Source organism: Lissotriton helveticus, chromosome 2_1 (genome assembly GCF_964261635.1).
Source record: "Lissotriton helveticus chromosome 2_1, aLisHel1.1, whole genome shotgun sequence".
Classification (NCBI taxonomy): domain Eukaryota; kingdom Metazoa; phylum Chordata; class Amphibia; order Caudata; family Salamandridae; genus Lissotriton; species Lissotriton helveticus.
In genome coordinates, this window is record NC_136059.1 from 1,592,471,436 (window position 1) to 1,592,498,927 (window position 27,492).

Genomic DNA, 27,492 nt, shown 5'->3' on the forward strand with positions numbered 1-27,492 from the left:
TAATTCCTGAAATGAGAGGAGTAGCGTGATATGTTTGTAAATCCTGCTTAGTGGTGAAAGCAGATTTATTATTACTATTGTAGAAATGCCACTTTTAGAAGTGGGCATTTCTGTGTGCTATGTGTCTTTGTGCCCTGCCTAGATGTTTATTGAATGTCTGGTGCTGACAGGGGAGAGGGGATGTGCCTTCACTCCAGCCTATCTTGGGTGACTCAGCGCTAGGCTGAATAGACCTTGGCTGAATTTAGAGTAGAAGGGAAAAGTTTTCCCTTACACTTTAATAGGCCTAGTCTGCATTTGGAGAAGTGGAAGGAGTAGCACCTGCATCTGAATAGAGCTGTGCCTGCCTTTCACAATGCTGGCTCCACCCCCCTGTGTGTGTCTGGTGCCTGGGCTGAAAATGTGAATGGGGGTGTTGTGCATTTCAATAGTGGTTGAAGTGCCCCTCAGAATGAAGACCTTAGTACTAGAAGCACAGGGGCTGTGACCCAAAGGAAAGGAGAGTATACACTGTGTGGGACTGTAACAGACGCTGCTGGCCACAGACTGCCAGGAGGAACTGCCATTGTACTTGATTACACAGAGTGCTGAACTGCTGCCTGCTTGGTGGAGAGGAGGACTACCACTGTTGTTACCTAGACCTTTTGTGCTAGCCTGCCTGTATCCTGTTGTTGGTACCCCCGCTGATCTCCCAGGGCTGAGGTGCATGCCCTGGGTGATTTAGAACAGCGTGTGGTGAGCGCTGTGCTTTTCACCCTGTGATGTGAATCAGTGCATGTGGAGCACTGGTCAGGCCCTGGAAGAGCACTATATTCCTTTGGGGTTGTCCCCCCGAGCTTCTAGTGACAGCGTGTGGAGTGTTGCCCGGAGGAAAGGAGACACCGTGACTGTGAGGGAGGCCCGACTCCAAGAAGAGCTGAGGACCCCAAGCTCACGTCCTACAGTGGGCGGAGCCTGGAGGGGAAGGCCACCCCCGTTCTCCTCGGCTGTGGTGCAGCTGCAGCCTGTGCAACAGAGGTGGCATTGCCACCACCGCAGCACGAGTTGGCTTCCCTCGAGGCAGCGGGGTACTGGAGGCCATGATCGGAAGCTGCAGCGGGAGCCTAGAAAAAAGAGCGGAGGAGTCCTGGTCCCGATCAGTGAGGGCTGGCCAGCAAGGACAGTGGCAGTGCCCTCTACTGCCAGCCCCCTAGGACCAAGAGGTTGAGCAGGTAGCAAACCGGGAAGACTGTCCAAAGAAGTGGAGAGGCGGAGACTTTGCTCCGTGCCTTCCCATCCCAGGGGGACCTGACTGGAGGACTACAGTGAGTTGCAAGCACTTTCATCCTCAGCCGCTGCTCTGTGGGGTCATGGGCAGCCGCACTTTATTGTTTCACATGAGGGGGACCCAGTAAGGTCTCCCTGCAGAGGTAGGCAGTGTATGCCTCCCCCCTCTTTTTTTCCTGTGTGGCGATACCGTGGGGGCCCTGGTAGAGTGGAGGCAGGTAGCAGGACGGTGATGCTCAAACGTCTGATTACCATATTCTCTGTGTAAGAGACAGTCCTTCCACCCTCTGATTGTTGGGGGTGATTTTAATGTAACATTTGAGCCACTTGATGAGGATGATATCCTCGAAGTAAATGATGAGGATAAATTCTGGAATGTCCCTCTGCTAAGCTTATCTCCGATCAAGAAATGGTCTCAACCAGCTCGACAGTTAAACACTCTGACTATTGAGCATAGGCTATTGGCCACTAATGGCAGGACTGTATCGGATAGAGAAGGCAAATTGACCTTCATCGGTCTGATAGTAGCTAGTCGCATAGACGATATCATAGTAGATCCTTAGTTGTGGTCCATGGTAATTGATATGCAAATGAATAAGAATAGTGATATGACCACAACCCACTTAGTTTGGAACTATTCTCTCCCTGGGAGGAGTTTGATAGCCCTTCCAGGAGTAATCTGATCACAAAAGAGATAGTAGACTCTAATGACAAGCGCCATCTTAAATGGCCCTTGATTCTTGGGGATGAAACTAAACTTAGCAAAATTAATCAGGACTTATTGATCTGGTTGTTGGAGATCAAATCCCTTGCAGTGGCTACAAGCAAAGTGGAAGATGTTAGTAGGTTGCACGCAATATTTTTTTAGCATCTCACGACTTATTTTGTAGCCAGCTCCAAACGTACTAATCAAAACGCTGGGGCTCTAACCAGGAACAACTCATGGTTCTCAAGTGAGTACAGATCTCTAAAGCATCAATTAGTTAGAGCCATCAAAATAGAAACCTTCCCTCTGGTACGCGACTTACGAGGTCTTATAAATTAGCCATCAAGAAGGCCAAATGGAACTTTGACGAGGATAAGTGGAAACAAATTGGGGAGACATGTGCTATGAGAGATTATAGGAAGTTTTTGTCTTTGGTGGTAAAGGGTGACTTGGGAAGCCAACCCGACGTTATTCTGCTACTACAATCTGTCCCAAATGGATTTCTCCTTTAGATTTACCACAACACCTAGCAAGGGTTATCTTCATTAAGGAGGAAATAGAAACTTCAATCGAATCTATTGTAGCTGCAAAAGCCCTGGGGCCAGACGGAATACCTGGTGATTTGTTTGAATACGATAAAACTAATTGGTCAAACTATATGCTGTAATTTTTTAACGCAATTGCAGGGGGAGCACGAATCCCAGAGTCATGGAAGGGAGCAGAAGTAATACCAGTTTTTAAAAAAGGGGATCGCAGTAAACCAGCTAACTATAGGCCTATTAGCCCAATAGACTGCATCCAGAAGGTGTTCAGCCGTACTCTCTTAATTAGAATCCAGGATTGAATGACTGATGAAAATGTACTACTATCCCCCCTACAGGCAGGCTTTTGACAAAAGACTGGGACAATTGCAGAGGTTTTTAGATTTATTCTCCTCTACTGGAAAGCCATGGATTTGCGGAGAAGAAGCCCATATGTCGCCTTCGTAGATTTAAAGTCAGCATTTGACTTAGTGCTACGTGGAAAACTCTGGGAGGTCCTGAGCGATATGGGGATAACCCTGGAGATCTTGGCATTGATTGTTCGACTTCATGAGGCAACTATGCCAGGGTGCGTTGGGGTAACCATGGCCAAGTGACCACATAACTGTTAAAAGCGGTGTTCGACAGGGTTGTGTGCTGGCCCACCACACTGTTTTCGCTGTATATTTACCAGGTGGTGGATTTTCTATCCAGAATACCAGCTGATGCTCCCTCCCTGGGGAACATGAAGATACCTACCCTTCTCTTTTCAGATGACACGCTCCTTGTCTCCATAACGCCCAGTGGGCTGCAGACGCTACAAAACCAATTTAAAGCGTTCTGAGGGGATTAGAAATAAATACTAGTAAGACAAAACTAATGACGCTCAATCCGCATAAAACTTTTAGAGGCTATTTTACGTTAGACAACACTAGATTTGAGTGGGTATGTAGCTTTGAATATCTGGGTGTAAAACTGGCATAGGGAATGTCCTGGAAGCCCCACATGAGCAAGAACAATATTAAGTTTAGACTAGGAGCCCTGAGAAAAGAACACTCAGGATCATACACCAAACCGGTCACTCCAGCACTAGATATTTATAAGACCAAGGCAGTAAGTTGTGCTCTGTATGGTGCAGAGTTGTTAGGGTTTGATAACATGGATGATCTCTCTGCAATTGAAAGCAGGTACTTGCGGAATTTAGTTTTACTTCCATCAAGCACACCATTACTTCCTCTCAAATTTGATATGGGTGTCAAATCCATAAAGGACCTGGGCAAATTAGGTCCACGTTTTTCTGGCAGAGATTCCTCACAACCCCAGATCTGCATCCATATGCCTTGGCCTGGGAGGAAGTATGTACTTTAGATACACAGAAGAAGATAGGGTGGATAAGGAATCTGAACACTTTATTAAAAAGCATTGGCTTAATAGGAGGTTGCAACTATCCTGTAGACCTCCCCACAAAAAAAAAACTAAAATCCATGGATTGGGTATTTTGAAATGAGATTAGAACAGCAACCTTGGAAGACTAACAGGAGACTTTCTAGACTTCAAACAACAGCAATCGCTGGAGAGTTTCCTTGACTTGATACAGGTCCCGGCTGATAGGAAGCTTTATATCCAATTTCGACATGGTACAATTCCTTTCGTAACGCCTCTGCTAATAGAGGCTGTCCATGCTGTTCTGCCCCTAGAGAAGCAATAGGCCATGCCGTGTTTGGCTGCCAAGCATATTCAGTCCCAAGGAGGAGATGGCTTGTCCCCATATGCAAACAATTGGGCACTAAGGACTACAGTGTGGCCCTGTGCATTTTAAAAACTGGTACAAGATCTCTGTTTGTTTGTGTGACCGCTAAGTTTTTAAGTCACATGTGGGGAATCAGAAGGAAGGCATGATTGAAACCATGCATTTTGTTAACTAGTCCTAATGTGTTCCCGTGACCCTGGTCAACGAACAATAGCTCGTACCGTCTTAAATCTTACAAGGTATCAATGCAAAGAAAAAAATGGAAAGTTGAAGGCCTGGGGAACATCGATTTACCATCTCATACTTAACTAGTATTAACCCTAGCTTTTGAACGATAGCACTTTGAAGGTGTGTTGGAAAGGTGTACAAGGAAGCTACGTCTGATGGCAACTGTTCAAAAAAGTGCATTATTGCAATCTTTTTATCCTGATTGTTGAACATCAGTTTGGACTGCCCAAAATATACAATGCATTACCTACAATAGCGGAAGGCTTGAGATCCAATGATTCATTATTATATAACGATTTACTCTTTTACCTAAATGATCCTGAATGGATATAGTTTCTTATTTATTTGCTTTAATCCACATGTAATTTGGGTTTATGTTCCGAGTGCAATGTGGTGATTGAGGCTCTATTAGATCTGGTGATAGGCAAGAGCGTATAACTGCTGCATTTTCCTTATGCCCTGATATGCTCAAACTGTCTCTGGACTGATGTGCAAGTAATGAGTATTTACTTCAGGGCGCCTACTTTGATGTCATGTCTAACCTTTCTATGACCTGTGCCTCTTGTACCTATTGCCCATGTGACAATATGACCATTGCCTTATGACAAAGTGATTTATGGTCTATGTAATATCATGACCAGTGCCTAGTGGCACAGTAATACTTGATTGTGATCTAATTTGTTTTGATGAATAATACAGAGGATATTTTATATAACCTTGTGTGGAGTCTCTTTTGTGGTGTGCGTAGTGTCTCTACTGTGTGAGTGTGTTGCGCACAGGCTGAACACTTTGCCTCTACGATAAGCCTGACTGCTCTGCCAAGCTACCAAGGGGCTGAGCAGGGGTTATCTTTAGTGTGTAACTCCCTTGCCCGGACTAGAGTGCTGTGTTCTGCCTGGCTTAGGTGCATACTCGTGCCAACCAGAAACCCCATTTATAACAACAGAATTTCTTTAAAATGATTGTTTATGTACAGAAAGGGGGACCTTCCTGTACATAAGCAATCATTGGCCTTTTGCTGTTTTCATGTGTGCTCACAATGAGCACACATGAAAACAGCAAAAAACTAGGAGAAATGGAACCTTTCTCCTCATTGCGCCAGAGGAATATGTACAGCCATCCCGCAGTCTTTCTCCCCGCAGGGAATCACAACACAGTTGTTACAACAACCGCGTTGTGATTCCTCATACCATTACTCCACAAGTCGGAATCACGACTTGTGGAGGGGGGGGCGCTAGATGTTGGAATAGTATAATTTACTATTCCAACTCCAGTCTGTGCGGACAATAGGGAAGGTGTTGGATTTTAATTCCAACACATCCCCCCACCTCTGCATGTCGTTGTTCCGACTTGTGGAGTAATGGTATGCGGAATCATAACGCGGTCGTTGTAACGACCGGGTTGTGATTCCCCGTGGGGAGAAAGTTTTGGGGTAAACATTGTTTACCCGCCAGGGTAAGACCAGGTTTTCCCCGGTCTTATTTCTGGTGCTGCCTCCTATTTATGCCTCCCATGTAAATTGTGGGTAGTGTCAGAATCAATGGGTGTTGTGGTGGACCAACTGCAGCAACACCAATTGCCCTCCCTATTCATACTAAGCATAGCATTAAAGTGGGCCTTATTTACATGGCAGCATAAAGCCATGTTAAGAGGCTTAACGCTGCCGTGTAAATAAAGCAAAGCCCCTATCGCCACAGGAATGTTGTAAAATGTGGTGTTCCCGTGGCAACAGGGGCTTGTAAATATGCCCCTTTGTCCCTTTCTATTTCGGGTGCATAGCGCTGTGCTAATCATATGCTTAAAAACTTTTACTGAAAAGCAGAACTTTGAGATCGGCAAATTCAGAGTGTTCTCCACCTAAACTCAGAAACTACCCAGAGTTCTCTGATTAATTTGTTCCAAAAAAAATAAAAAATAAAAAATAAAATATATATATATATATATATATATATATATATATATATATATATATATATATATATATATATATATATATATATATATATATATATATATATATATATATATATATAATATATATATTACCTACTGGCGGTCGCCAGTAGGTATATATAGTTAGGATTTTTTCTCTATGGGATTTTTGAAGATTCTATGTCTAATAACTTTGGCGTTTGTGGACGGAATTGGCTGAAATTTTCAGGAAAATGGCACATTTTGTTTCTGAGCAGCCCCTGAAAATTTGGGGGGGGTTCGTCAAGGGGGGGCCAAGAAAAAAGGGGGGTCCCAAAACGTGTTTTTAACATTGAGTTTCCCATAGGGCGGTTGGCCTCACTTTTAGCTCGAACGGCTGAATGGATTTGCACGAAACTTGCAAAATTGTAGGGACTGGTAGCCCGATGTGCCTTTTGTAGGTCTCAATATATGTGCTTCAGTGGATTTTGAGAAATTAACGTTCAAAAAAAGATATATATCTGTAACAGCGGACCGGGCAGCGCTCCGGTTCGCGGACTTTCCGCGGTACGGAGCTTTGTGAAGCGAAGCTGATTGGTTCTCCGGCGTCTGTGAACATTCCAAACAGTCAGTAGCGGCCGCCATCTTGTCTCTCGGTAGGATCGAGAGACAAGAGGAGGCCAAAGCGAAGGGGCAAATGACCATAAGGGGGCATAGTAGATCCTCGTTGACCCCCTAGGTTTGATGTGGAGGTTTTAAAAGGGCCCCGCGGGGCAAAAAAAAAAATAATAATAATAATCGAACGGCTGAATGGATTTGCACGAAACTTGGCAAAATGTTAGGGACTGGTAGCCCGATGTGCCTTTGCTAGGTCTCAATATATGTGCTCCAGTGGATTTTGAGAAATTAATGTTCAGAAAAAGATATATATCTGTAACAGCGCTCCGCTTCGCGTACTTTTCGCGTTACGAAGCTTTGCGAAGCTGATTGGTTCTCCGGCGTCTGTAAACATTCCAAACAGTCCGTAGCGGCCGCCATCTTGTCTCTCGGTAGGATCGAGAGACAAGAGGAGGCCAAAGCGAAGGGGCAAATGACCATAAGGGGGCATAGTAGATCCTTCCTGACCTCTTAGGTTTGATGTACCATTTTGCCAAGTTTGGTGTAATTCCGTTCAGCCATTCAGGCTGTAGACGTATGTAAATGTCCTATGGAAAATTGCATGGGGAAAACACATTTGAAAGTGTTGAAATTTAGAACCAATTAAAATGTTACTTTGGTTTTGTATTTGTGCGTGATGAAAGTTAATTGGTTATGTATATATGTCAAATGAGAGGAAACCACAGCCATTTTGTGATACTACTGTCTGAGGTACATTTGTGAGGAATTTTTGGTGGTGAATTTCTGGTGTTTGATTTACACAGTACTAACACTTCTCCTACTTTTAAAAAGGTGAGTTGTTAATTTGTAAGGGGAACTATGTTGTACACTTGAAGATAATTTGAAAAATGTTTTCTGTTATTTATTTGCAGTCCTTCTGTTATACTAAATACTTGATAAAGTTAGTTTTATATTATGTATTACTAAAAACGATAAATGAAAGTGATTATTTTTTTCTGCAATTTACAGCAAGCAATTTCAAAATAAATGGCTCACAATGAAGAGACCGTGGCAATTTCTTTGTAAGGGGAACTATGTTGTACACTTGAAGATAATTTGAAAAATGTTTTCTGTTATTTATTTGCAGTCCTTCTGTTATACTAAATACTTGATAAAGTTAGTTTTATATTATGTATTACTAAAAACGATAAATGAAAGTGATTATTTTTTTCTGCAATTTACAGCAAGCAATTTCAAAATAAAATGGCTCACAATGAAGAGACCGTGGCAATTTCTTTTGAATTGTCCACTACATTGATTGAAATTGAGAGCACCAATAATGAAATATTGTCACAAGGAGGAGATGACTTGTATGATTCCATTAGATTGATTGAAATGGACAGCACCAATAATGAAATATTGTCACAAGGAGATTACTTGAATGATTCCACTACATTGATTGAAATTGAGAGCACCAATAATGAAATATTGTCACAAGGAGTAGATGACTTGTATGATTCCATTAGATTGATTGAAATGGACAGCACCAATAATGAAATATTGTCACAAGGAGGAGATGACTTGAATGATTCCACTACATTGATTGAAATTGAGAGCACCAATAATGAAATATTGTCACGAGGAGATGACTTGAATGATTCCACTACATTGATTGAAATTGACAGCACCAATAATGAAATATTGTCACAAGGAGGAGATGACTTGAATGATTTTTTTGATCAATCTGTTGATGGAGAATTTATCGAATGTTTGGAGACCATAGAGTTACAAGAATCATCATTGCAGACTTTTCATGAGGAAATTGCTGATGAGGACATGTTACTAGTTCTTTCACATTTAGAAAATTCTGAAGAATAAATTTATATTTAGAAATCAAAAATTGTTTGAGACATTATTCATTTTTATTTTTAATTCATGAGGTTGTAGCGAAGTGATTGTAGTATAAAATGAGACTTATAGTATAGAGTGCAACATTTTTATGTTACATGGTAAGTTTACTCATATTTACTTCCCTTCTGCCACTATATTATCTCCAATGTGTATTTGACATCTCTTCTTCATCTACGGCCTCCTTTCTCTCACTGTGTGTCTCCGATGCATCTTATCGCTGCTATTTTGTGTAATTACAGAAGAGAGTAAAATAAAATAGTTCGGAACGTGAAAAGGGGGCAAAGTAGAGTACCCCTCACCCCCTAGGCCTTTTTAGGCGGTCCCAAAAGGATCAGTTTCTGCTTTCCTGAGAGATTATGGTATGAGTTCCATATACCACAATAATTTGCATTACAACATGCAAGATATCTATCTCCTATTACCAACTTTTGGAGATATTCGCGCTAAGCGCGAATATCTCCAAAAAGTAACACCTGCCCTGAGCAGTTCTTAGCCATGTTATCCAATGGGAGGTGGATAACATGGCTAAGAGCATTAGCTCGGTAATGCATGAATATCGCTGACTTTTTAGCGATATTCATGCATTGCGGCCGTTTATTATCGCATTTGCGATAAACCTTGATAATAGCAAGGTTTATCTTTGATAATTTCTGACGATGCTTAGCGGTAAAAATTCGTTGGTAAGCATCGTTAGCGATAAATATCGCTTAACTTTGGTAATATGCACCAACGTCTGTTAACGTTCGATTCGAAGGAAATGAGGAAGTGTTGAAAAACATTGTCTGCGCCATCTTGCCTTTTTTGAAATGCCACACTTTTGTCGTGCACGGCATACATTTTAGATGCCTTGCCCAGACCCACTCTCTGCACGCTGTCGATTCGTAGCATGGCTCCCCACCCTCACAAGCATCTTCCCCAGGCACTGGTCACCCCCGCTCTCTGTCTTATGCATCGGCAATAAACCTCCCCCCATCTGCGCTGCTCTTCCCTGAAAATCACACTCTGTGCCCGCCCGACACCTCCCTTTCGCCCTATTCACTACCGCACCCTCTGACACTCCTCTTCCTCTGTGTCCGATTGTCCAGGCTATCACCTAGCCCTGCAGATGTAGTTTATGGCCCCAGCTGTAAAGAATCACCCCTCTTCAAAGGAGTTATAGTAGATCAAGGCCCACACCCGATGAGATCCGTCACACCACACGTGTTCCTACTATCTGAAAACCATCCTGTATTGTGATTGGGGAGGGGACCGAGCCTGAAGCGGAAGATTCCAGGAATGACTCTTTGTACATCAAAGTTTTTACAATTATGTGTCACATTAAAAATATATAGCACTCCAACAAAGTAGTAGGAATATAAAACTTTAATAACATATAAATATATACAACAAAACAAAAACAGTAAAAACATTTAAACAACGAAGAGACCGTGGCAATTTCTTTTGAATTCCTGATGAGGACATGTTACTAGTTCTTTCAAATTATGAAAATTCAGAAGATGTTGCCTGGGGGTGGGTCGTCAGTAGCAGTCTGTTGTGCGAATAGTTCCAAGGCAGCAGAACGCGCTGAAATCTAGATGGCACGAAAGTGATGTCTAGTAAGTTGCCGCCCAGCAAATAACGGCGTAGGGCGCCGCGGGGGTGAGTGAGTCCAGTAGGCACCACAGCTATTCTTACCGGCATTGCAGAATTACTGCTGGGGACAATGCCTGTGCTGTAGCAGGGTCACAGCAGAAACAAAAAGGATTCTGTTGAAGATGTTGTTGGTTTTCAATTTGAAAACAGTTCTGGTGTCAACTGCTATGCTAATGTAGTGGTTAATGTTTTGTTTTCTCTAGAAAATGTAAAAGAGGGGGAGGCAGTCCAAAGTTCCGTTAAAAGGGCAAAGGAAAGGATCGGTGGTTTGAACTATCAGTCAAAAAGGGGAGGGGGTGCAACAATTTTTCCTACCGGGTCACACTGTGCTTTCACCGGAACTGAGGTCTGCAGGATTCTAGTAATTCAAAGTGAGGCTGGCGCCAGCATGGGAGTGCCGACGTCCCGCGGATACAGTTTCGTCACTCCACGGGCGATCATGGCAGTCATTCCCCATCGGGGGTCGGAGACTCCCGCGGCTCCTCTAGAATCTTCAAGGTCGTGGAGGACTACGGTGGTGGAGTCAACCAGTGACCGGGCCATTTCTTTATGCTGGGCCCGCTCTTGCCAGGTCGACCGCCATTTTGAGAGTTCGGTAGCTACTGGCGATCGCGGGGTCAAATGAGCGGACGGGCTCCACCCTGCCGGGCGAGACGTTGCAGCATGGCCACAGTGGAAGAACGCTTTTCCGGGCGCCTGGAGCGCTGAGGGTGCAGCTGGGAAGCCTCCACCTGGGGAGGCGGGAGAGGCCTGTTCGCACCGTCTCTCCCTCCCAGTGCACCCCACGGCGTCTCGCTTGAGATTTGTTATGGCCGGACCAGGCGATGAGGACGAGGGGGGGGGGTCGGAGGCATGTGCAAGACATCCCCCCCCAGTGTTGTCGCAGCCATTATTCAAGAAAGAAGAAGTGTCCCGTCCGTCTTTGGGCCAGGCTTCCGGTAGATGTCGGCCGGACGCCCCTGGCTCTGGCCCCATGAACGGGTTTCTTGGTTTATCGGCTGCAGCCGGATCCCGTCGGCCTCGGCCCCCCGACCGTTGGTGGCCGGACCGGAAAAGCATGTGGCGGGACTACCTGCAACTCTCAAGGGCCACCGCGGCCGGACTGGGAGAGAGAGGGGAGGGTCGAGGAGACATTCCCCCCCCCTGCAACTGTTCAGCGTTGTAAAGGCAATCCCCTGGCCGGGTCCCGCTGGCCTCGGCCTCTCCTCCGGCTACACCCTACGTTAGGATCTCCTGGCCGAGGCGTGGCAGCAGGACCCGCCTTATATGGGCTGCTCCCGGCTGGGCGTAGCCGCAACCCTGCCCCACCTTGGAAGTTTCCAGAGTGGGGGCGGATGTTCTACTGACTTGCATTTTCCCTAGTCTATCGATTTTTTTGGTGTGGCAGGCGGTGGGACAGCGAGGGGTAATTTGGTTTCTCTTACTGTTTTTCTGGTCTCTCACCACTGGCATATTTTAACGTTTTCTTGTTTCTAGGACATTAATAGGTTTTATCATTACGTTATGTTATCGTTTCTTTGTTCGTTGTTTAATAAAAGTTCATGTTCATCAGTGGCCTACTGATTTTCGTTTTCCTATTCTTTTCTTTCCAGGTTGTTTCATGCTAAAGTTTCTGTTAACAGGATACAGTGATCACTTCGTTATTATTGCATATGTCCTTTTCACTAGGGGTGCTCTCTGGTCGGGCCAGATGACGTATCTCTAGTAAATGGTCCGGGTGAAACAGGTGCATCAATCAGTGGGGAGTAGATAGGCATGACAGATTACAACGGGGGAGAAAGGTCCGCATTACGTACCCTTTCACTATTTGCAAAGATTTTCCTACGTATATTTGCAAACAGGGAATACCTCCAAAAAGAACCAATTCCCAAACAGTCAATGTTTGGGGAAACAATCAATCAATGAGGAACGAAATAGGCACGACGTGTTAAAGGTTTGCGTTACCTACCCTTCACTATCTGCAAAGGGAGAGAGAATATTCCTATTCTTCCTCGTTTGCAGGCAGAGAAGATTCTTAAGAGAATCAACTTCGAACAATTCAATGCTCGATTCAAACAATCAACAAGGGGTACTGTGAACACAAATGAACGCCGCTTATGTACATACACATTGGTATTATCAACAGCTTGTTCCTAATGTTTCTATTTTAGGGAGGTCAAAAAGAGATCCCATTAGTGGCCTACTGATTTTGCTCGATTCCTTTTGTTTTTTTACACGATTTTTCGCTATCTGCAAAGACTAAACAGAGTATTGCGACTCTGTGCTTGTTTTTAAATAGAGAATGAACCAAAGAGAACAATCAATCAAATGGAGAGAGAAGCAGGCACGACGGATTACAACGGGGGCAACGGGGGCAAAGGCCTGCGTTAACTACCCTTCACTATCTGCAAAGAGAGAGTACTCCTAATAGAAATGAGGGGTGGGGGGCAGCATTCAAAGCAGATCAGTGTGCATAAACACGAAAATGTTTTTACTTACCACGTACTTGACATTCGACAGCTTATGATATTTGCTATTAAAAAACCATTGAAATTCACTGAAAAAACCATAGGTTATAGACCATATATAGTTAGGAATTTGCATTTAAAAAACCTTATTTTACTCACACAAAACCATTGAAATTCCATATATAGTTAGTTGCACTAACTATATATCGCGCACCCGAAATCCACTGCTGATCATGTCACATATTACATCATTCATGACATGGTCAGTGACATCACTGATGACATCACTGATGACATCTCAAATGACATCACTGATGACATCACTGATGACATCTCATTTGACATCATTCTTGTGCTAATACGATAAACCTCTTCAGACTCTAATATAACCTTAGATACACTCAGTGTATACAGACACTCACACACTGCCACTCATCCATGGAGTTACTCACACACCCAGTCAGTCATGCAAAGAAACAATCTCACCTCCATTTCTTCAACTATACAGTTAAACACACCTTACTTATTGAAACATATACTAACACATATTTACTCTCTTATACAATCCCTGGTACAAGTTCACAATGATCGATACAACCACTCACTCATTCAGTGGCTCTCATGCACTGTTATTTATATATGCCAACTCTCACATGTACTGTGTTTAACATATGTACTTACTATGACATGTAGCATTGAGATATCCATTCACTCATCAATACACTCATGCACACAGTCAACTGCCCATGTAGCTGTTTCCACATGCAGTCTTGAACTCATACACCTAGTGAATAAACTGCTCACACATCTATGCATAGAGTCACACACCTTCCAGCCACCCCCACACAAACTCAATCTCCCATAGAAATACTTGGGCAACCAATTAATAACACATATAGCCTCTCGTATAGCTAATGATCAACACATGCAGCAGTTTACATCACAACAGACATAATGATGCACAAATTAAGACAGTTTAGTCACTAACCCATGCATTCAGTGAGACACATTTAATCACTCACTCATACAGTCAGTCACGCACCTACTAAATCCTTCATCCAGACACTTATGCATCCACTCATTCTTCAATATGTAAGACATATTTTAACTTTACAGAAACATACAGTCACTGGATGTTGTCATCAGTGATGTCATCAGTGATGTCATTTGAGATGTCATCAGTGATGTCATCAGTGATGTCACTGACCATGTCATGAATGATGTAATATGTGACATGATCAGCAGTGGATTGCGGGTGCGCGATATATAGTTAGTGCAACTAACTATATATGGAATTTCAATGGTTTTGTGTGAGTAAAATAAGGTTTTTTAAATGCTAATTCCTAACTATATATGGTCTATAACCTATGGTTTTTTCAGTGAATATATATATATATATATATATATATATATATATATATATATATATATATCGAAGCTCCAATCGCTTCCGTTAAGAAAACGTTTCCACGCACTCCAGGGGTAAGACAGTCCTTCGTCAATTGACGAAGGACTGTGTGTCCGAAACGCGTCTGTTACACTTGTGTGTGGGCTAAAATAAACTTTTGCCGCTTACCCCTGGAGTGCGTGGAAACGTTTTCTTAACGGAAGCGATTGGAGCTTTGATTATTTACCGCGTACATCGGCGCGGGAATCTGCACCCGCTTGCAAATGCCTCGGGATCACCGATGTAACTTTGGAGCTTTGATATATATATATATCTATATATATATATATATATATATATATATATATATAGATATATATATATATGATCAAGGGCACAAGTTGCTCGAAACGCGTCGCCTGAGGGGAAAATAAAACCTACCTAACTGCAGTCTGAGGGTCCGTGTTTTCTGTTGCTGTGGCTGAATGTTCGCAGTGCTGAGGACTTGGTGTTTATATATATATATATATATATATATCCCAACATGCACAGCTTGTAACGCCGACAGACGGAGAGCACACAAGTATCCTTTTTGAACGATGTTTATTTGCAGACCCCTTCACCCCCCGAAAGATGCGTTTCGCCTTCCGGCGTCGTAAAAAAAAATATATATATATGTGTGTGTGTGTGTGTGTGGGTGTGTGTGTGAGTGTATATATATATATATATATTTGTATGCGTGTATATATATATGATGTAGTGAACAAGGCGGACTTGTATATGCATATATATATATATATATATATATATATCCAACATCACAGGTAGCCCAAAGGAGAGAAGCCACCGGCAGACAGTAAGTTCTTTAATTATTTCGGCAGCTTGCAAATCAACTCTGATGTAAAAATTGTTGCCAAAATTTTGGCTAAACGTTTAGCCCCTATAATGCCAGTTTTCGTTAACTTCCAGCAACATGGTTTTGTGACAGGGAGAGACACGACAGCCCATGTAAATATGGCAGTCACAGCCTTTGATGTCGCTTCAACTACTCTCACCCCACTCGGGATGGTAATGTTAGATGCGGAAAAGGCATTCGACCGAGTGGGGTGGGAGTATTTGTGGGAGGTTCTGAAGAAGATTGGTATCGAGGGCCCCTATCTTGATTGGGTATGCTCGCTTTATGATACACCACGGGCGAAGATCAGTTATGGGGGAAAGGAGTCAGCTACGTTCTTGATTGAGAGGGGAACAAGGCAAGGCTGCCCTCTGTCCCCTCTACTTTTTGCGCTATCTCTGGAGCCTTTTTTAAATGCATTGACAGCTCAGGATAGCATTATACCTGCACAACACGTGGTAAAAGTCTGAAGATAACTGCTTTTGCAGATGATATAGCGATATACACTACTGACTTGGCTACAGCAATTCCGGCAATAATACAAGAGGCCGGAAATTTTGGAGATGTGTCCGGCTATAAACTTAATGTAAGCAAGACACAAGCTATTGCTAACTATAAACCATTGGAACCAATTCTGGGTTTATGTCAAAGTGTGACATATCTTGGAATTAAGTTGGCAGCTAACATAGACAAGGTGATAACTATGAACTATGACTCCATGTTAAAGGAAATTACGTTACTCTTTAAAAAAAATGGCACACGATACCGCTCAGCCTAGTGGGGCGTATTAGTTTAATTAAAATGAAGATCCTGCCCAAATTATTATATTTATTTAGATCAATCCCCTTGCAAATTAACAAACTTTTTTTTAAAGAAACTAGAAGGCATTTGTAGTAGCTTTCTGTGGGGCTATAAAAAAGCGCGTAGATCTATCAAATTATTGGAGCTACCAATCGAAAAGGGAGGCTTGATGTTTCCTGATTTTAGACTATATTATTTTGCTACTTTTTTTCCAACGTATACGAAGCTTGCTGAAAAATGAGAGTTCTTTATTTTACCACCATTACATGCTGCGACTTGACTGCAACCAATTCTTATTCCGTGTACACGATCCTAATTATTTCAAAAGAGTTAAATTTAAGACCGCAAGGCATATCAAGAAAATCTGGGACCAAATCATGACTCTAGGAAAAATTTCTTATTATAAGGCTGAGCTTAGACTGTGGGGTAATCCTGGGCTACCTGGTATTTTTTTAGACGGTTTAGGGAAGATATGGGCTAGGCATGGAATTACCACTCTGGGAGACCTTTATGGCCCGAATGGTTTTCTAGATTTTGGCATACTTAAACTTATATTTGAATTAAATGATGATATGTATTTTAAATATATCCAAATCAGGGATTTTCTACTCCGCAAGATGAGGATTGTAGAAGTATCACATTCGGACTCTTTAACATGTCTCTACTCAGATAAAGTTAAATCACTTATAAGCCTAAGCTATGGTCATTTGATTGCAAGCAAAAGGGACGATAGTGGGAAACTAGCGGCTAAATGGTCATCCAGACTAGGAGTTAACATCAACCCTAAACAGATATCAGCCTCATTATGCCAAATAAAACGGGTAGTCCAATCCTCCAATTTGAGGCTCCAGCTATATCGTACAGTTACTTAGCTATACTATACTCCACAAAGAATAGCCAGCTGGACACGTGGCAACCAGACTAATGATCGTACCAAGTGTCCGAAATGCGATATGGAAGCAGCAGGTATCGAGCCGAAGTTATCTATATTTCGGAATGGGATAACTGACATTCTGTCGAGGAAGCAAATTAATACTCCGCCGATATCGCCACAGCTGATCTTACTCGACTTTCAAGATAACCTTAGTCAGCATAGGGATCTACTAACTATAGTATATGCATGTGCTAGGCTAGTCATAGCTAGATCCTGGATTTTAAAAGATCCTCCTAGCGTAATGGAATGGTGGAGTTTGATAAACGAAATTAATGTTATGGAACTCTCCTTAGCAAGACTTAGAGGACCCAACGCTTTGAAAAAGAAAGAAAAAATTTGGGTAACTTTTTTTGAACTGTAAATATGTTTAGAGACCAGTGTTAAATCTGTTGTTGTAACTATGCTGTGCTAAAAAGTATTTTTGTAATTATATAAGTCTATTTTTTGCTTTAGCTGTTAAAGGAGAAATTGTATTTTCTTTCTTTTTGTATTTAAATTTGATGAAGATGTTCTTCCTGCAATGATAAAAATACATAAAAATAAAAAATAAAAAAAAGCTTGCAAACAGGCATAGAACAGGACTGGCTCTCACGAATTTACACTTAGCCAAACGCGTTTCAGGAATAGTCTTCCCTTCCTCAGTGGCAGTGTTGTAGCGAAATAAAAGGAAGCAATGTTTCTCGCGCTCATTTATTTAAATGTTCCTGCCCAAGTGGGCGGGCCTTTCGCATGGCCCTCTGGTACATGCAGTTCGTCGAGGTCCTCCCATGTGGGACAGCTCCGTAGTATCGCCAGTAAACCACAATCAAAAAACAAGTGGGTTGGTGCCCAGTACTGTGCAAAAGTCTGTCCCGCTTTATAGCTGCAAAGCCTGAACATCATGACAGCGTCCCACCTGTGCTGGCGCCGTCATCCTGCCTCCTTCATGCCAACCCCTGAACAGGCTTTAGCCGCCCGCTCCGCGGCGGGCAACACCGCTAAACATCCAACATCACAGGTAGCCCAAAGGAGAGAAGCCACCGACAGACAGTAAAGTTCTTTAATTATTTCGGCAGCTTGCAAACAGGCATAGAACAGGACTGGCACTCACGAAATTAGGCTTAGCCAAACGCGTTTCATATTAGGTTACAGAATGTCCTTCTTCAACGAAAAGGTGTGATTCAGCAAAAAAATAATGACTTACACACGGTTGCCAGCGCAACTTGGGGTTTTCGTTTTTCTCTTCGAACTAGCACCTATGTTCACTACCTTACAACTGTTTTTCATTGTTTCTTGCTAAGTGCATCTCACATACCTGTTTGCATTATAGAGCCTTGAAGTGAGCCTCGCTACTGAAAGAGGGGGCAAGGATAGCAGTAGGAGTCTTGTGTCTCAAAGATTAATTGCAATAATATAAGTGAATTTTTGCTGCATTATAATAAAAAAAACACACATCACTATCCCTGAATATTAGATGAAAACAGATAAACAGATTTACAGTTTGGACCAGTATGCCTGTGCAGTGGGCAAATAGGGCGTGAAACTGGATCATAAATTCAAAGCTGTCTCGAACAAGGGCCCCCAAAATACGGTTGGCCCAGGGCCCCCGAAATCTTGCTCCCTGCCATCAATTCTACTTTTGACTGTTCAATGACTGCCTGAAAAAACGTCAAAAATAATACACACATACCTTCAACTCTGTTCAAGAATATCTTGTTGCCTGGGTAATGGAGGGAGAAAAAGAAAATATAAATTAGTAGGTTTTCGAGCACGTTTTCTGAAGCTGAAATTGTGTAAAGATGTAAATAACTATATCCTCACAACCTTAATGACGACTGCTTCAGAGTTACTTCAATTGCTCATAAAGGTCACAGAAAGCCACAGGCAACAATTTTAGATATAACTTGCAGGGAAATGCTAAATGATTAGTTTATTTGCTGTAATCGCACACACATTTCCAGTTCCACTGATATACGAAAACGCCTAACTGACAGACGGGTATTAAGTTCCTGATATTACCATTGCTGTAGGCCATAAGCGCGTGACTAAACGGCCTTAAAGTGCGATTTTTTTTAAATAACTGCCCCTGCTTCACTTAAAAATGTGTTAGTGTTTATCCATATTTGAATGTTTATGCAATCAGTCTATCATAATTCATAGACTTCCTTAATCAAAATGCGCTATATTAGTATCTTCATGTTTCTACTACTTTGCAGCATTGCCATTTTTGGATCAAACTACAGGAAAGAAGAACATTATTTATCAGTCTGTTTGATTATTGTATTATAGTCTATGCACCAGACTGGCAAAGTTTTAAAAATGCGATAATTTTGTATGGCGGGTTGTAGAGGTTCATATTCTCAGCTGGTGCAACATTTATTTGGACAATACTTTGCTAAGTGCGTGAAGGGAAGAATTTGCCACCGCTGGATTGCCCTTTGGTGAACTTCGCTCTGCCATTATAGCCAACAACAGTCTTTTGGGTCATGAAGAAAGTTAGAGACACAGAAAATGTGGAAGCAGTTGACTTTCTGCTGTCTCTGCTCCTGTATAAGTGCATGAATGTCAGTGGATAATGAATGATTGATGCAAGTAAACACAAAAGGAGGACCAGAAGAGATTTAAAGACTGCCAGAAATTCACTCCGAATTAGTAAATAATTGCAAAAGGAAATACTTAGGTATGACACCAAGGGTGAATTAGAAACCTAGATAATAAAGAAGTGTTCCTGTTTTAGGACAAAATCCCTCACCCACAAGAGGTTTCATCAAAGGGATTCTCCTCACACCATGACAGCAAATCACGGTGAAGGCTACAACTCCTTCTCTAATCAGGAGGTCTTCGGATGTTTTAATATATAGTAGAAAACCTTATGGAGACAACAGGGTGGTGAGGCTAGTAGAGCATGCAAAATGTGAACAAAATGTGACAAATGTAATTAAAACTTACTCCGTGGCATGCGGGCAAATTCATTTTTTGTCTGTCAGAGTCAGGATTAAAAGGAGTGAGGAAACACTGAGGGATTTCGTCCTAAAACAGGAATACTTGATTTCCTAGGTTTCTATTTTACTCTTGGTATCAAACCCGGGTATTTGATTGTGTGATTGAAAAAATGATGCAGACACAATGACACTATAAATGAAGAACCATTTTATTTGTAATTTCATTTAATAATGCCATTTCATAGGATGGGTGGGCGTGCAAAATCAACCAGGTCTTGAGCTCCACAGTTACCTGCCCTTCAAGATATGGTATTTCCAGATTACCTATGAGCAGTAGGCCCAGTGACCTTATTTTGCAGACAGAATCACAATACACCTCCTTTTTCATGAATGCTTTCTCCAGACACTTATCTCAATGGAGCTTTTGTTGGTGAGGTGTGGGTGTATGTGCCTAATGTACCAATGAAATGGCATATGATGGGGAAAAGGCAATCCTCCATTCACAAGAAAATTTCAAACACCAATGTATGTAATACAGGTTGACCAACATGCCTGTAACTAGACTTAAAATATCATTGCACAACTCTGAAGTACTGACAATGTGGTCATATTACTCAAAGAAAAGACATTTTATTGAGTTTTGAGCTTTACCATCCGGACCAACATGGCCCTCTGATGCACATAAAGCACCAGAAACCCATTGTCCATACTCAGTGATACAAATATAAAAAGCATCAATCAATCCCAATACAGCACCCATGATCCATATGCCAATCATGATAACATTGTGTCATATTTTTGATTTAAATCATTAATAAAGTACATTTGCTATAGGATAAAGCAAGCACCAAATTCAATGTCAATGTAAGTTTATTATTTAGTTGATAAAAACCATAACAATTTATATACAAAACAATATAAATAGTCACAACCATCCAGATACAACTGTTAAAAAGAGATCTTTACTCTACCATTAAAATAGTTTCTCAAAACTGAAGTTATGCTCCTTGACAAATGGGGTGAGATTGATTTAGATAACATCTTAGAGTTGCTAATACTGAAAGGTGAGAAGGATAAAAGTAAGGTGGTGTGTGGTTATAATAGGTAGTGAAAGGTGTTGGATTAGTTTACGGGAAAAGGATACCAAGTTTGATGTGGGTGCCCTGGGTAATGGCAATGCTCCCATCCAGTGCTGAAAGGTGTCCATGGAGTAAAGTACTTAGTTGGTTTCAGGGCAAGAGGACAGTGCATTAGTTGCTAAGAATGGTGGCACTACCCTGGGCTAACTCACGAAGAGAAACAACCAAGTACAACAGACTGAAAAAGAAAACCAACAGTCATATTCCCGATTCACCCCACCCCTGTAATGGGGTAGTATACTATGTACAGTTTGTGAACGAAGAACATCTTGAAGTTGCATAATCTGCATGCCCCCTCCTTTCCTTTGTGGGCCCATGCCGGGTTGAATTTGGCCATTGGCAAACCAAGCAGAACATATACAAGATGTCTCTACACACTCATATGTTGATGGTCTCTGAGAGGTATGGTTGAGGTTTCTCTACCGGATGGGAGGTGTTCAGGGGAGCAGAATGGCTGAGGACTTTATGGAAACAGTGTCCTGCTGAAATGAAGCTAATCACAGATGCCGGGGGATTATGATTTTCCACATTGGAAAGAAGATGGTGTTGAGTTTTAATGCTGGTGCTTTAATGTGATCTCACTATATATAATCTAAATATTCCTTTCACGTGTAAGCTATTAAGGCACATCATAACAATAGATAGCATCACTGTTTTTAATATGTTCAGGGAACCATTCCTCCATTAAAACTCTCCTGGTCCCCTTAGACTTTTTTTCAACACTTCACCCACTACCCTATCCTCACCTCCTTACTTGCACTCATTAAACGGCGTATCTTGATCAAAAACACCACAGGCCCGTCAGGAATTGCAGTGCCGGCATGACAAGAAGCACTCAATGATGAAGCATGACACCCCACCAGGTGTGTGACAGCACTTTGACCTGACCACGCAGATCCCACACGATCTGCATGGCCGGACTACTGATTCCACTGTAATAGGATCAATTTGTCTCTTCCTTGAGGAACTACCCCCTAGTGTGTTTAATACATTGACTCTGGAGGAGTGTAGGTGTAGGACCTCGTTACATATTTCTCTTCATTCCTCACGTGATTACCTGTGCTTTAATGTGGAAATATGTAATTGTTTTTTGTAGTTGCTAAAACCAAAGATTCCCTGGGCTCTCAATTGTGTCTCTCAATCAGGCTTTGAGAGAGTTGCTGGGCGCTTTCACAGTGCATATGTAGTATTTCAAGGTGTCAGACTCGCAGGTTAGCATTTAACTTGACAAGCCAAATTCGAGGCAAATTGTAGACCTGCAAAGCTATCAGGCAGTTGAAATATATTCATATACCCTGAGCACTGTGCATGCTCTAAACTGGGGGCAGAGTCCCGAGGAAAAGCCTGGTGTCCATTGTGTAGTTCTGGGAGGAGTGTAGCTTTCATAACCTTGATGATTGGAGTGAAGGAGGCGCTTTCTAATTTGTTGTTGAAGCAGGTGGGACCAAATGTGATGGCAGCAGCTTTCTTCTTCAGTGCGGCTATGTGGGATATGGGTTTGGAGGTCTCTATGAACCAAACCCCCAGGTAGTTGAACTTCATTGCTGTTTTAATGTCCGTGGTTCCCATGCATCATGCTTGAAATTTATTGTTCTTGTGATGGCCGAAAATTAGGCCTTTGGTCTTATCGTGGTTGGCTGTTAGGTAGTTTCTTTCGTTGTATGCATGGAGACTACTCAATAGCCATGATATACCAACTTTGGTGGAGTCCATTAATACAATGTTGTCTGTATATTGCAGAATGCGTGGGTTAAAACAGCCTTGTCTTGTGGGAGCCAGACAGCTCCTCTCCAAGGTTTTGCCCATATCCGCTGTATTTAAGCTGAAGAGAAGGGGTGCAAGGATGCAACACTGCTTCAGGCCGTCTTTGGGAGGTGATTTTGGAGGTGACAGTAGGTAGCTCGGTTCTCAATTGGACCCATGTATGGGAGACAAAGAGTTATTAGCTCTTAATTGTTTTGAGGGAACGCCCCACAAGTTTAGTTTTCTCCATAATATGGGACAGCCTAACTTGTCAAAAGCTGCACTATAGTTGATGAAGCAGCAGAAGAGTGGTGGCTGTTTTTTTGGGCTGCTTGGTGACTCAGAACAGCAAGTGTGTTGATGTTATCTATAGTTGGCGCAGCTGCTCGAAACCCTGCCTGGAAGAATGGAAGACATTATTGTCCATGACCCAGGCCTCTTGCTGTTTAAGTAGTGATCAAGTAAAAGCTTTGGCCTCTAGATCTAATGAGGCTATCAAACTGTAATTAGTTGGATTTGTCAGGTTTCAGCTGCGCCAAGTGTCTGGAACCTAGGCCGAGAGGAAATCTTGATTGAAGAGAGGAGTTAACACCTTTGCCCTGTCCGCCGAGACACATTTAAAAATTCCAGCCGGAAGGCTGTTGGGAACTGGTGCTCCATCATTTTTCATTGCCAAATGAGTTTGGAGACCTGGGCCGGCGTAGGTAAAACCTGCTGAATCCCTATGAAGTGATGTACTAATCCCCCTTTGTCTGTGTGATCTGGTATGGCTGGCGGGCCAGAGAGTAGCACTTTTTCATGTCTCACCGAGGCTCTTTCAAGGACTCTATTTTTCCAGGTTGAATTTACAGATTTTAATTTATTGATTTAATTCCAAAAGCAGGTTAGGCTTGTTTCCTGGAGCATTCAATACATCTTTAGCCATTCCTGTTCTTCTGAGGCCTTCCCAAGTTACTTTTTTGTGTTCTTTGTGCAGGTTGACAATGTTCACTGCAGTTTTAGCAGTAAGATTAAGCTTGTGGATGGTCAGAGACCTTCTTAGCACTCTCTGTGCTGTGACAATGGCCTTGTGCTACTGCTGATTGAAGTGCTCATTCCCTTTCACCCATGAGTGTTGCTTGCGGGCCCAGGTTGCATGCTGGAAGTCTGTTAACTCCTTGGCCGGTCTGTCCCACTTGTGGTGCCTGTTGGCCAGGGTGATATTTGGGTCCATAGTCACCTTGGTGAACCACTTTACCACCGTTGAGGTGTCTGTCATCCTTCATTTGATCCTCCTGACTAGCTTCATTGCTTCAGCACCCATAGAAGAAGATCCAAATACCCCACAATTAGCTACCATGGGAGCACTTACATCGACAGAGTCAAGGGATTGTTGTCACTCTCTGGCCTGTTGGGCATCTCAACATTTTTGAGGAAGCTTGCTAAGGATTCAGACAAGAAGATGCAGTTGATTGTTGAGATTACTTTGAAGGTGAGATGAAGAGGAGACTTACAGTGAGGATCATGAGCCACAAATGTTTGTTCAGCAGAGATTTATATATTTTGAAGCTTTTTTATACCGAAAACATGAGCCTTGCGGGTATCAGAGTGCTTTACAAGTGAGGTAATTAAACAAAAGAGACAATGTACAAAAGAAACATAGCATTTCAAAATAATGTTGTATGTTCCAGCTGGTTGTTCTAAGAGTCCGATTCAATGTTCAAGTGAATTTTGTCATGAGAAAATATATTTTTGAAGGAGGCAGTTGAGGGGTTAGGTCTGGTTTCTGGGGGTAGTGCATTTCAAATCCTTGGAACAATACCAGAGAAGGTGCAGGTATATGTTTTCTTCTTGGCAAATCTTTGAGGCTTTAGAAGAAGGTTGCTAGCGCTCCAGTTTCTGGGCCAGATACCTCGGGGTGTTGTGATGTATGGCGTTATGTGTCATTCAGGCGATTTTTAATTGAATTCTTCCTTCGAAGGGTAGCCAATTGAGCGATTTGAAGTCAGAGGAGATGTGGCTATTTCTTTTGGAGCCTGTGATGAGCCTGGCCGCTGAGTTGAGAGATGCTCTTAGGGGGGTAGTTGTTGATCTAGGGAGTCCACAGAGAGTTGCACTACCATATTCTAGTCTGGGAATTACTAGTGCCTGGACTGCCAGCTTGAAATTGTTTACTGAGAGGAGGGGTTTTAATTTTCTCAGAGTGTTCATCTGAAAGTTTGCTCCTTTTGCTGCAGCACTGATGTGTTTTTGCACTTTAAGTTACAGTCCAGAGTTACTCCTAGTGATTTTGCTGAATCAATTATAAGAGGTTGGCAGTTGAGCGCTGTAAGTTGCTTAAGCCATTCGTGTAAGTTGGCCTGTTGGTTAGGTGGGTGATTAGTAAGAATTCAGTTTTGAGGGCGTTTAGTTTGTGGTGGTTTTCAGTCAATCATCACTGAGTCTTTCGTAAAGTTAGATTGAGAGATTTTATGTAATCCGGAGAATTTATCTTTAAGTATAGTTGCGTGTCGTCTGCGTACATGTGAAAGTGGATATTTGAAGAGTCAAGAATCTCAGTGAGGTGCTCCATGTATAGGTTAAACAGTGTAGGTGAAAGGGAGGAGCCCTGCGGGACTCCTAATGTGACTGGGATGGTCGTCGACAAAGATTGGTTGACCTTGAACCTTATGGATCTAGTTAGGAGGAAAGAGGTAAACCTATTTACCCTGATATGCCCATTCTGTATTGCAAGAGATCTAGAAGATTATCATGTTTGACTGTGTCAAAGCCCGAAGATAAGTCAAGCAGGATAAGTAGGCAGGTTTCGTTCTGGTCTAGGATTCTTAGTGCGTCATCTACTATGTGGGTCATAGCTCAGTTTGTATGTACTCAGGAGGTCGTTAATATTTGCCTGTTCTTTGAACATGTGGGCACGGTTGCTGACTCTCTCCAGGCCTGTGATATTGAAGTCCCTTGAGAGCATAAATTCCTGTGGGATGAAGTCCAGAAGGAGGGCCCCTAAGCAGTCATAAAGATCTGTTGTGGCCTGTTTTAGGTATTTGGGTGCATTTTAATAACTGTTGAGTAAGAGAAGGTTTTTTTTGTGACATTGTTTTCCCTGAAATTGTTGCAGCTTGCAAAGCCAGAGATGTTAGGTCAAGGGGCACAACGTCAATCTTGCCGGTATGCTTAACAAAGATTGAAAGACCTCCCGATTGCCGGCCGAATAGGTTAGTACATTTTTCTGGCTTGAAAAGCTTGTAGAAGCCTTGTAGAACTGTTGGGGAAAGTGCCACCTCTCCTGTAGGTGGAGAATATTGGTTCATGCAAGTATTCCAGCACAGATTTGCTTGACAGAATTGACTTAAGCCTAACATTTTCCACAATGCAATTGAAAACCTAGGGTCTGTCATGGATTTATGGGATTGTAGGTGACCTGGAAGGTAGCAGCTAGGAGAAGTTCTCATAAATACCACAATGAAAGTTCCCCTCCTGGCTCCTCTGGGTTCCTCTTGTCTCTGTATCTTGCATTTCTTTGGTTAAGGATGCAAATACTTCTAGGAAATTTGCCACTTTTGCTGCACTTGGAAGCTAGTCATCGGTGGCACCCCACAAGCCCTCAGTAAGGTCCTATTCAGCCTTGGGGGCTCTTGTGGCATTTGCACATGGGGGTATTTTGTCAAATGGAGATTTAACAGCTTTATGTCCAATTCCTCAAAAATCCATGACTCGCTTGGTCCCTGAGGTCCTCTCTCAGCCCTGTGGTTATAGTAAAGTCCAAAGTACCTGTTTCTGGGATTCGAGTGAACTTTACTGATGTTAGGGTGGCCAAGGACAGGCCTTTCAGTGTTGGCATGTGCTGGAATAGGCATAAGAGATTGCCTCTGTTTAGTAGGTTGTGAGAGCCCTTTTCTGGGTGCAGTGTGGGATAAAGACCAATATGAACTGTTCTGTGGCACCTGCATGAATGGCTTCCCCTTGTCTGGAGAGACTCCAGTGCAGTGTAGGGAAAGTAAGGGCATGGGTTTGCCTCAGTGGCAGCTCAGGTGGTCTGGTGGGGGTTTGTTTGTGGGTTCATTCTGTCTTGAGTCACTAGAATGTTAGTCTTGAAGCTGTTCGTGCCTGATTATCATTATCACTGCAGTTGTCGGGTGTGGAGTGGGTGAGCTAGTTTGTAGGACCCACTTCAAACTGCAATTTAAGCAGTGCTGTGAGCCTCCCTGATCTAAGTTTCTGGGCAAGATGGCGTGGGGCCAAAGAGTGTTTTGGCAGCTGTTTGTGGGACCAAGAGGATGATTTGTAAGGCATGTCCTGTTTGTTGAGTCGATGCAAGAGAGGCTTATGTTGGTACTTGTTTCCGCTATTTCTGTCCTAGCAGCGATTGTAGGTGCGGGAGCACCCAATCCCTGTGCATTTGGCTTAGGTGGCCCAAGACACGTTAGACCCATGTGTGGCCGCTATAGGAATATTTAATGGGTAGCTTAAGCTCGTACGTGCAACCTCTGTGTATGGTACCACCAGCATTGCATCTGGGGAGGATCAGATTTCTATTATTTCTGGTGCGCTACTTAGCTTGCAAATGCCTTCCAGGGTCTCCTTAAGTACCTTGGACGTCTCTAAGTGCAAATAGTAGTTTAAAACTGCACATCCAGGCTGAAGTGGCAGGCATGAAGACAGGTATTTACAGTACTACTTTAGTGGTTGGTTCAATGAGTGCTGCAGCCCACAAGTAGCATTTAATT

At 42.7% G+C, this 27,492-nt stretch overlaps 1 protein-coding gene across 3 annotated transcripts in view; it reads right to left on the reverse strand.

Annotated features, from left to right (window-relative positions):
• LOC144818798 (phospholipid-transporting ATPase ABCA1-like) overlaps positions 1-27,492 on the reverse strand; it is a 3,252,877-nt gene that overhangs the window by 1,300,576 nt on the left and 1,924,809 nt on the right. For all 3 annotated transcript variants that reach the window (XM_078676562.1, XM_078676560.1, XM_078676561.1), the window contains exon 28: positions 18,656-18,685. In XM_078676562.1, coding sequence (XP_078532688.1) covers positions 18,656-18,685 — 30 coding nt within the window. The remainder of the gene's footprint in view (positions 1-18,655; positions 18,686-27,492) is intronic.